Source organism: Corvus brachyrhynchos, unplaced genomic scaffold, assembly GCF_000691975.1.
Source record: "Corvus brachyrhynchos isolate BGI_N302 unplaced genomic scaffold, ASM69197v1 scaffold21, whole genome shotgun sequence".
Lineage (NCBI taxonomy): Eukaryota > Metazoa > Chordata > Aves > Passeriformes > Corvidae > Corvus > Corvus brachyrhynchos.
The window spans coordinates 5,431,237-5,442,014 of NW_008236924.1; the positions used below are offsets into that span (position 1 = coordinate 5,431,237).

Here is a 10,778-nt window from a genome sequence, read left to right on the forward strand (position 1 = left end):
CAGTAGGAAAACAGGAAGCAAGAAGGGATACTAATTCCTGAAGAGAAACCTGAGATGGCCACACAGTTGCTCCCAAGTCTTGGCTGTCAGGACACAGAAGGTCACCAGGGCTGTGACCCAGCTGAGCCCCTGGCACGGGGCACCACAGGCTGGGGAGGAGAAAGGTCTGCTTTAAAGCACAGCAGCAAATTCTTGTGAGAACATCCACACCTACTTAAGAACCCAGAAAAAGAAACCAAGGCAGGAGATGAGTAGATCCAGTGTTTGTACTGTTGATCGCTGACAGAGAGACACGAGATCTCTGATCTCTGGCAAGGGAGAGTGTTTGACATAGACAAGGCTTTTTTCTTTAATTGCTTCCCATACTCCTTGCTGCTTGTTATAATCCCATAAAGGCTTTCCACAGCATCAGCCAGACCTCTCTGCTCTCCAGCACTTCTAGGAAAGCCTGGTACTACTAACTCTCTTAACCGAATTCTCTCCCAGAGCTTCGTCTCTCTTCCAATTTTGAAACTTTCTTCTCTGCCACTTATATCATCAAAATATTTCCTTTTCCAGTACTTGCTTCCTCAAGCCCATCTTTAATTCAGCTCTTGCAGTGAAGGTTCCTAACAATACTTACCAAATACAGCACAGTAAAATTCCACTAACCTATATCTAAAAAACCCTGCCAGAATGCTCTGAAGTGCCTGGCAGGGGCTGACTTTCAAAGCTCCTCAATGCTTTTCCCAGTCTTCAAACCACGAAGGCAGTTTTGAAGCTGTAAAAGAGATTACTGAGTGTGGACATGAGAAGGAGACATAAAATCATGAGCAGCCTGAAGGAGGTGAGTGGGGAACAACCACTCACTGTCTCTTCCAGCATGGGAACAACAGGGAAAGGGGAGGTTAAAAACAAGAGAAGGTTTTCCTTTACACAATGCTTAACTAAATTCTGAAGATTCTTGACTATGGATGCTGAGGATATTTAAGAAATAAAATCAGATTACGAAAAGGAATCATACATGCCCTGAGGAAGAAATCCATTGAGGAATATGAAACCCAAAGGAACCAACTCCAGCTTAGGAAGCTCAGAAGCCAACTGAGCAAAGCCTGGTGAAGTGTTTAACCTGCCCCCTCCTGCTCTTCCTCGGGCATATGCTGCCGGACGCTCTGGGAAAGAGGACAGTGGACACTTGCACTGACTGTTAAACTCCTCCTATACACACACATTTTCAGGGCAGGGGGAGTTTTTGGCATGAGACTCATGTGGAAGCATTATCAGTTACTCTGTCTCCAGAGGCAGCGTTTCCTCAGATGCAGAACAGGAGCTCCTCTCTCAGAGTGGAGCTGCAGGCACAGACAACGTTCCCAGAGCAGGAATTTATGCACGGGGTGCTTCAGCTGCTTCTTTCACAGCAAAGGCTTTTACTTGCTTCCATGCAAATGTGCAGTCCTACCACCCACATTTGACAAGTGCATGATATTTGGAAAAGTAGATTAAAGGCTGGGATCAGACAGAATCAAACAATTCATGCATAAAGCTTCGTTTAACTGCAAGAGCACGGCGACGTTCCCACAGAGCTCCTACAACATCTGAGACAGGTTTTTTAAAGCTCTAATGTGATAACATGATCGATATATCAAAGGTTGCTGGTGTAGACACACTGCTGTTGGCTAATCTGCAATCCCAAAAGGATGGGAAACTCTGCCAAGGTTTTTGTGCCTGCACTAACCTTTTTGTACAAATCCCTTCTACTACATACCCCGTCTACGTACATTCCCGGCTCTGCCTCCCCACCCTACAAGAAATGAGAGAAAGGCAAAGTGTTTAGCACATCACACAGGCTGAGAGAACGTGGAGCCATGTCTATATTAAGGCATAAAATTAATAGTATTTATTATTCAGTGGAGCAAACTGTTATGAAGCACAAGGAATGGGTCCTGTTACAGGCGCCGTGTGAATCATAACTTCGATATTTCCTGATGTGTATTTAAAACTCCAGCCCCCAAAACAGCACAGAGTATTTCTGGATAACATTTCCATGTGTGCATACAACATGTGCACGCAAACTATGCATCCACACCGACGGCTGGATAACAGGATCGTGACAGCAGCTGCCTGGGCTGCAGGCTCCTCTCCAGAGCCCCGCTGCTCGTGTCCAGCCAGATGCCAACTGTCAGCCAGCCAGCAGTGCTGCTGCTGCTGCCTCTGTACCCAAACATGGCCAGGTTGTCACCACGTCTGTCACACTGGCACCACAGACATGCTACACAGGGTGGGAAGGCCTGCAAAAACTGGTGGAAGAGGGACAACAGCATGGCTGGGTGAGGGCACAGGGGTGCTGCCTGAAGAAAGGAGGTTTATGGAGGAAAAGGAATGAGTAACTTCTACACACTTCCCAGAGAAGTCCACAGCAGAGTGGGTGTGTTGTTCTGGAGAAACCTCACTTGAAGTAAACAGCAGTGGATTGCTCTTGGTTCCTTTATTCCTACAAAAATTGTTTGTAGCTGAGTGGGTGCCACACAGACCTGAAGTAACTTGTATGCGGCGTTCACTGCAAATTTGGGAATCAGAAATCCATACTTAACAAAGCATTGATAACCCTCCAGGTGTTTTCTGAACTTGCTCGTGTTCGAGACCACCTGCTTTTCTCCACCAAAATCCCCCAGCACTTACTGTCCCCTAGGTGCTTCTTCCCTAAAAGCCTTGGCCCATTCAGCCCAGGCTCCTTACACCCTCGTGGCAGGAGCAGAGCTGCTCTTTTCCACCTCTCTTCTTCTGTAATCTGCTGTGTGCCTTCTTCCCTAATAAACCTCAACCCTTTTTTGAAAATTGACCTTTTTACAATCTAAACCCCACTGCTGAAATCCTGCAGTAAGTCCATTCCTATTCCAGAAAGCCTTCAGCACCAGAAGTTGATACTGAACTAAGGTTTCAGCAGAAATCATATGGAAAAGACCCAAATTAATAGTTGGATACTGTGGGCTATTTTATATCTGCTCTGTAAAGCTTAAAGAAACTTAAAGGAAGGACTTAAAGAAAGCCAAAATAAAGTTGCAGTCGTAGTAATTTCACATAATTACTAAACCTTAAATCATTTTTTGAGAGGCAGAACCTTCCCCTACACTCAAGCCCCCAATGTTAACACAAGCTGACTTCCCTAAAGCATTTTATCACCAAGTCATGCAACCTTCCCAGGCTTCCAACTGGCCTGGCAATGGGCTGGTCTCATCCACGGCCTCCTACAACACCTAAGATTAGTGGCTTCCAAATTACAAGCCTCAGGTTTGGTCAGACAGAAAAGCCCATTAGGAAAGCTGCTCACAAGATCCTCACAGGCAAAGCCACCAGTTTCTTGGCTGCCTGTGTGGTTCAGAAGCTTCTATCAGCCTGTCTAAAAACACTCAGAGAAAAAGAAGGAGAACCAGTTAGAGAAGAAAAATCAAAGCCTGAGAAGCTGCAAATAACAATAGAGAGAAATAAGTCAGCTAATAATTTTAAGTAAGAGTCACAACCTTCAAGCCTTCCCACAACAGACTTATCACTTGAGCTGTTTACTGCAGATCAGAAAGCCTAAACTGGACGGCCTTTGATGGGTTTTTTTTTTGCTTCTAAAATACTCTTTTGCAGGTGATTCATAACAAGACAAATTCTCAAAGGGAGCCCAGTTACAGTGTGGGAACTCTTAGTTTCCAAAACAGAAGAGAAGGCAGGATCACTCACAAGTTCAAAGTGTTCTTTCAAAACACTCAATCTCATCCGCCTCTGAATTCCCAAACAGTTTGAGTCAAGCCCTTTGTTCATAACTTCAGCAAACCTAAAAGGGAGTCTGGATACAAATAATTCAGTGGCCAGGAGAACTCAGGGGACAAGGACTCTGAGGGTAAATATTTAGGGAAATGTGTTATCTTCACAGAAGCACAGGATAGTTGAGGCTGGTAGGGACCTCTCTGGAGATCATCCCATCCCACTCCCCTGCTCTGAGCAGCTTGCTCAGGACCAGCTCTGGTTGTTTTGAGCATCCCCAAGGACAGAGACTCCACACCACCCTGGACAACCTGTTCTTCGACCCTGCTCACAGCGAGGAGTTTCTTCAGCTCACAGAGGGCTTTCCTTTGTGTCCTGATTCACTGGAACTGACTCAGTCCTGCGTGCTGTCACCAGGGGATGTGACATCACTCACGTCAGCAATGACATACAAGACTACTGACCCATCTAGCAGAATGGCTGACTGGAGCACAGCTCCCTGATCAAAGGAAGTCCCTGTTCAATGGCACAGGAAGGCTGCATTCGGAGGGTAATTACAGGCCTGGCAGGATCAGCCTGATCGATGTTTACCAAGCCCTCTGCCCAGCCAGCTCGCTGCACATAATTGTGAGAAATGGCATTACTCAGCCTCCAGCCTCCCTCAGGAGCAGGAAGGAAGGACAAGGGGCCCAAGGCAAGAGATTTGTATCAGCCAAAGTCTGTGTTATTGATACATGGGAGTGAGAGTGGATCGCTATCGGTGGTTGGGACTGGAGGCTCTTTAGGGTCCCTTCCAACCCAAACCATTCTGTGATGCCACAATTCTGAATTCACACAAGCTGTGCCACTGTTTGATGGGCAGAACAAGCTGTCTCAGCAACAGAGGACTTTCCAATGCTTAATATCCCTTAAAAAAAAATTCCCTGCAGACAGAGAGGCCAAACAATCTTTAATTTTAGACCAGGGCTATGCAAGGACATCAAAAAGAAGTTACTTACTAATGGCCCCTGTGTAGGTTGGCTGTGTAAGGTCTTTTGGCACCTTCCTGTAGATGTCAAACCTGAAAGAGGAAAAGCAACAGCCATAAAACAGGTGGAACATTTCAATATATTTCATGCCCCCACAGGGATGAACGACGCTGAAGTTTTTTCCACCCAGCTTTCCAACACCATTTTTTCAGTAGGCAGGAGGATATGGGAAGGAAAAACAAAACAAAAAAAAGCCCTTTTCTTCTGTACAATTATGTAACTGTGCTCTGTCTTGGCTCCCGTTTCCAAAGCACTTCCCTCCGCCTCCCTGTTGTGGATCTGTGCAACCTGAACTGTGAGAGGAGCCAGGCAAGAAGTCATGCTGGACAAGTTTACAGACCACTGTAAAAGGGAAAGGATACTCTACAGACTCCTGAATAAAGATGCCTGGCAAAAAAAACCCCCAGTGAAACACAACCTATATTTCCCCTTGTAGTCTGTATCCTGCCAAACCAAAAATAGACAACCCCAAAGTCAGAAATCCAGGTGTTGAGACAAAAAAAAATCCCTTGGACATTGGATACAACAACAGAAATTAACTCAACAGGTTTGTTCCTCCCCCAGCAAAATCCAGGTTAATATTAGACCGTTGTTTTGATTCAGTCATAGCTTTTAATATCCATAGGGCTCAGCTTTGCTATTTTAAACTGCCCATGGTTAAACTCTCCCTGCCCTCCTGTGTTAGCTGTATTATTTCCTGCCACCTTGTGCTCCTGCACGCCCAACCGCAGTGCAGCTCTGACATCAGTTTTTCCACCACTCAGTAAAAATTAAAAAGTGCATTAAAAACACCCACCCACCCACCCTAAAGAACGAAGTGACCATTTCTGCCCCAAAATAGACTTTTTTGGATATGCCACAAGTGGGTGAGAGCTGATGCTTTTTCCAGCCCTGGAGAGGCATGAGAAGCACCAGCTTCCAAATTCCCAGTCTATACTGCGCCAGCATGAAACACCCCTGTGTTTACTAAGTAGCTCCTACTACACCAAGTATTATAGTGGGAGTTTAAAAACTAGATCGTTGTTCTTTCTTTAGTCTTCAACTGCTGAGATAACTGAGGCACTGCATGAACAAAACCCCATTTGCCTTGCATGAGATCAGAAGGATCTTGTGCTTCACTCAGAAGCTGAAGCTGGAGGAAGAAATGGAAGAGAGGGAATGAAGAGCAGGTTGAAAGATATTTCACCTGCCCAGCTCGAGCCCTGAATAAGCTGTGCAATCACTTAACACCCCAACAACCCTCTGTGAGACACCTGACAGCAACACTGCACAGGAGCTGTGTTTTCATGACCCTTCCCCCTGCCACCTCCTACACAGCCCAGCAATATTCCCCAACCAAACAATCCATGTAGGGTTTTCCAGCTGCCCTGAGAACATCTGGAAAGTGCTGCTTGCATTCTTTCCACATCCACCAGAAGCATCAGGATGGTGAAAGAACCCAAAGTAGCTGATGATGTCACGGTCTCACAGGCAGAGGAAGCTGCTGCTCTCCCAGCCCATTAAATGCTGAAAGCTGGCGTCGTCTGGCCAAAGTCACAATAATAGATCAACAAGGCTAAAAAAGCTGAGAGAGAAACACAGAGGGAGAGAGAGAGACAGAGCACGTGAACACCAGGAGCTGCTGAGTGTGAGCGAACGCTCAGAAATAGGAAACAGCTCCAGGCTGGATTCAGTAAAAACAGCAGCGTGTGGATACTATAAAAGGAAGTTTGTTCTCACAACCAGAAATATTTGCTAGTATTGAAATGATGGCCCATCATAGCATTAAAGAAAAAGAATTCTAGCTTTTTAAACAACTGTCTGGAAAGGTGATGTCACATGAGGCAGAGTTCTCTCCTCTGATTGTCATTTTACTCACATAAGTAACACCCAACACCACAAATTAACTTTTACTTGGCCTAAGTAAGCTTGGATTAGGCAGAGACACTACAAGAAGTGCTCAGCTAAGGTTTTATGGATGAAAGCAGAAGCCTGAAGGATGCCATCCAAAGCCTGACTCAAGAAGAAGGGAAGGCAAGGAGGGAAGGAGTATTAAAGCTTGCACAAGGATGCTGAAATGATCACAACAATCAACAATAAAGGAATGGAAAATGACAAGTTTGGAGTAAGAGGCAAACACTGCTGCTTAAATTTTGCTCACTCATGTGTGATACCAGTAAATCCAAATGACCACCAGCCCAAAAGAAAAAGGACTGGCTATGTGCAAGTCTCCTGGCAGAACAATCAATTGCTTGGAAAAGACATGTTCTGAGGGTTCATAGTCTGGCAAAGGAACCAATAATCCTCAGGGCTCCAGGCAACTGCTCATAAGGCATCTGATACTGGCCACAATTTATACAATTTCCTCAGTCTGATCCTGGTTAGTGAAAAGAGCAGTGGGGTTTATGCATTCAGAGAAGGGCAAGTGGGAAGCCCGAATGACATCAAAGTTTGAGGAGAATGATGAATGATGGCATGGCCAGGACACAGAGCCATCTTGTTAACTCTGATTTAAACTCCAAGTTAGAAGAAGATATGAAATGTAAAGGATTTAATGACAGCTTGAAAAGTATGTTTGTGATACACCAGAGAGATTAAATGCTAGCAGTGAGGACAGAACCCCAAAGAAGGCTTCATTAATTACATATAATTGCAAAAATAAGTGAACCAAGCAAATGTCTCAAACAAATCTTTGAAGTTGACAAGAGTTATTGTAACAGGAGACCCTAGGTCCCAAGAAATGAGAGATTTGTGAAAGCTCCCATCAGACCTAAGGGTTAAAAATCTGCCTCCACTAGAAAAACCTTTCTCCTTTTGCCACTGGCTCCTTGCCTACCTCCCAGAACCAAAAGCAATCCCAGGAGAGCACTTACACTGTCCCGGGAAGAGAAAAGAATGAGGATTAGACACCAGAGATGATTTGTAATGCATGAGGGAGGAGGCCATGGAGCTGTGTGTGCATGGCAAAGGGGAACAGGTTTTACTTGCCCTCAGGTCAGACGTTCCTGCAAGCACCTGCAGTAAAAATTCCAACAAGCCTCCAGGTTCCTGAGGCATTGGTCACTCAGAGGAGTATTTGTACCCTGAGAACAGAGAGGAACCTTGTGCTCTGTTGCAAAAGCTGCCTCCCAGCTCCCTGCTGCACTCAAAGCAGTGGAAGGTATTACTAATGCTGCAGGGAGACGGGATGTTCAGAGGGGCTGTACCTGCCAGCTCATCCGGCACAGACACCCTGTGCCACGCTGAGCATCCACTGGGAGAGTCTGGGAGTCATCCTACATGGCCACGAGAAATCAGGCTGGAGATTTACAGCTCCTCAGTGAACTCCCTTAACCTGCAGCTTCTCCTGCTTTAGGAAGGGAGACATCACTTCACACTCACAGAGCAGGCACATGTGCATTTTCCACTGCATGTTGTTTATATTTAGCTTTCGGCAACTTTCTTCCTCCCCTCAGAAAGACAAGACTTGTAAGGCGAAGTTATATCTTTGAGTTAATCAATTAACATCGAATCAGAGTGGAAACAACAAACTTGCTGCTAGGAAAGTTCTTCCTCCAGGTCATATGTGTTCTCATAAAGGGAAGGCTGGGCCTTGCAATTCCAGAATATGAGCCTAAAGACAGAACCAGGCTGTCATCAGCAGGAATTTCCTGACACATCTATAGTGTCTTTTCTTTCAATGGAGAGCAGGGCTGCAAACAAAGAAATAAAAAAAGGCTGTTTGGCAATGTCAGAGGTTCGCAGGAACCAACATTCATAACTAACATGAGGGAACGCTACGATACTTTTTTATCAATCCAAGAGTTGAAAGGACACGGCAAAAAACTCTCACTTTCCCGGTGGGAATGTCAACAACTGGTAAAACAGCATCACAGAGATGAGCAGGGGTGATTCCTAACTAGGTTCAAACAGAATTCACAAATCTTTGTGTGATTAAACCAGGTCTGGGGCAGAATTTCAGCTCTCTGATGGACAGAAGTGCCATAGTCTTCTTGGAAATAGTGAGGGTGACCTCGAAGGAGCCAAACAAAAGGGTGGCAGATTTCAAGCACCAGTAAGTGTTAGAAGGATTTCAAAAGTTGTACCTAGATTAATATGAGCTGCTGCTACTCAGATTTTTTCTTCAGACAGAAATATATCACAGAATCACACAACAGTTTGGGTTAGAAGGGACCTTAAAGAGCATCTCATTCCAAGCCCTGCCATGGGCAGGGACACCTCCCACTAGCCCAGGGTGCTCTGAGCCCCATCCAACCTGGCCTTGGACACTTCCAGAGATCCAGGGGCAGCCACGGCTGCTCTGGCCATCCTGTGCCAGGGCCTCCCCACCCTCACAAGGAACAATTCCTTCCCTAAATCCCATCTAACCCTGCCCTCTGCCAGTTTGAATCCATTCCCCCTTGCCCTGTCCCATCCATCTTCCCTGAAGCTCCTTCAGGCACTAAAAGGCCACAATGGGGTCACCCCAAAGCTTCTCCTCTCCAGGCTGAACAATCCCAGCTCTCGCAGCCTTTCCTCCCAGCAGAGCTGCTCCATCCCTCGGATCATCCTGGAGCCTCCTCTGGACTCTCTCCAGCAGCTCCAGCTCCTTCCTGTGCAGGGCCCCAGGGCTGGGGCAGCTCTGCAGCTGGGGTCTCACCTGAGCTGTGACTGACAGTGCTGGATGAGTGGCAGGGAGGGCAGGGGACCCAAACACTGCAGTTTTTTCTAGAGTTGATGCTTCACCTGCCTGCCCTGAGCAGGGGATGAGCTCACTCCCCCAGCAGGAGCTGCCACAGGCAGGGCTTCCTGCCAGGGCTTTATGTACACTTGAACGGTTTCAAGTTTGGACCCGAAATATTTCAGGAAATGAAGTAATAAATACATTATTTCACTGAAGATTTCCACACCTCCAAACAGAAAAATCCTCTCTGACATCTCTGGAATTTGAAAAGAGCTTTCCTAACAACTCTGTCAGATGCTGTTACGTTTTTCATGAGCAAGAAGCAAAGAACATGAGGCAATTAAAAAACTCCAACGACTTATAAGTAGAACTAACTAGACACTGGTTAAATTTGAATGTCTTGTATCAAAGAGAAACTCTGATACCCAAAGGAGCTCATATCAGAGAAGGAAAAACACTAATTCCTCCTTCAGTTTCCAGAATTTGCCCACCCCTCCCTGGCACAAAGACAGGAGGGATGCACTGGCCATGGCACCCAGGGATGAATTTCTCCCAAAATTACTGATGCCCTGTGTGGACTCCCTGCAAAGACACAGCAGAAGCTCTGAGGAGCTCTGAACCACAGCTCTGGAGTAGGATATTTTCACGTGCCCTTCTGCAAGGTCTGGTTTTACTGATTTACCTGAGGGGCCAGGGAAAGGCTGTCTTGGAGCTCTTGGACTGTATTTTGGATTCCAGTTAATCAAGCAGAACTGTAACACATTCTCATGTGGCACTTGGTCACAGAACAGAATTCCAGCATTGTAAATCAGCAGCAAAAAGATTAATTTTTGTCCCTTTCCAGACAGAAATTTAGCATTAATGCTCACAGATGGGAAAAATGGTTTTGTTCTTCGGGCAGATGATGTTTTTTTCCCCAGGAGAACCAAATATTTAAACATCAGTCTTCTTTTTGAAGCATACTGGCTCTATTGTAGTTACTTCAGCACATCCTTAAAGTTAGAGGATGTGAGCAAATTACATTTCTGATGTCAAAGATGATTAAAAAAAATAAAACCCCAATCAGTATCATGGCTGACATTCCACTTTTAGCAGGTCAGTGGTGGTGTAAATACACCATTGTCATCTTGTCTCAGCAGAAAGGGTCCGTGGCTGTGATTCACCCAGAAGAATGTGGGTGTTGAAACAACACTTGATTCTCCACCTCCCATATTCACCAGCTTGGAGAAGTGGCATCTATTTTTCAGCAGATACCACATTTGGAGCTGAGGTCACCAATTCCTGGTGACATTACTCACTCTCAATAACGACTCCAGCGTAGAGTGAACAACTACCTTCATTTTATTACACATCAGTAGCTCTGAGATCTCTTTGAATAA

At 45.7% G+C, this 10,778-nt stretch overlaps 1 protein-coding gene across 1 annotated transcript in view; it reads right to left on the reverse strand.

Annotated features, from left to right (window-relative positions):
• ERGIC1 (endoplasmic reticulum-golgi intermediate compartment 1) overlaps positions 1–10,778 on the reverse strand; it is a 67,745-nt gene that overhangs the window by 32,599 nt on the left and 24,368 nt on the right. The window contains exon 3 of the mRNA XM_017728052.1: positions 4,728–4,789. Coding sequence (XP_017583541.1) covers positions 4,728–4,789 — 62 coding nt within the window. The remainder of the gene's footprint in view (positions 1–4,727; positions 4,790–10,778) is intronic.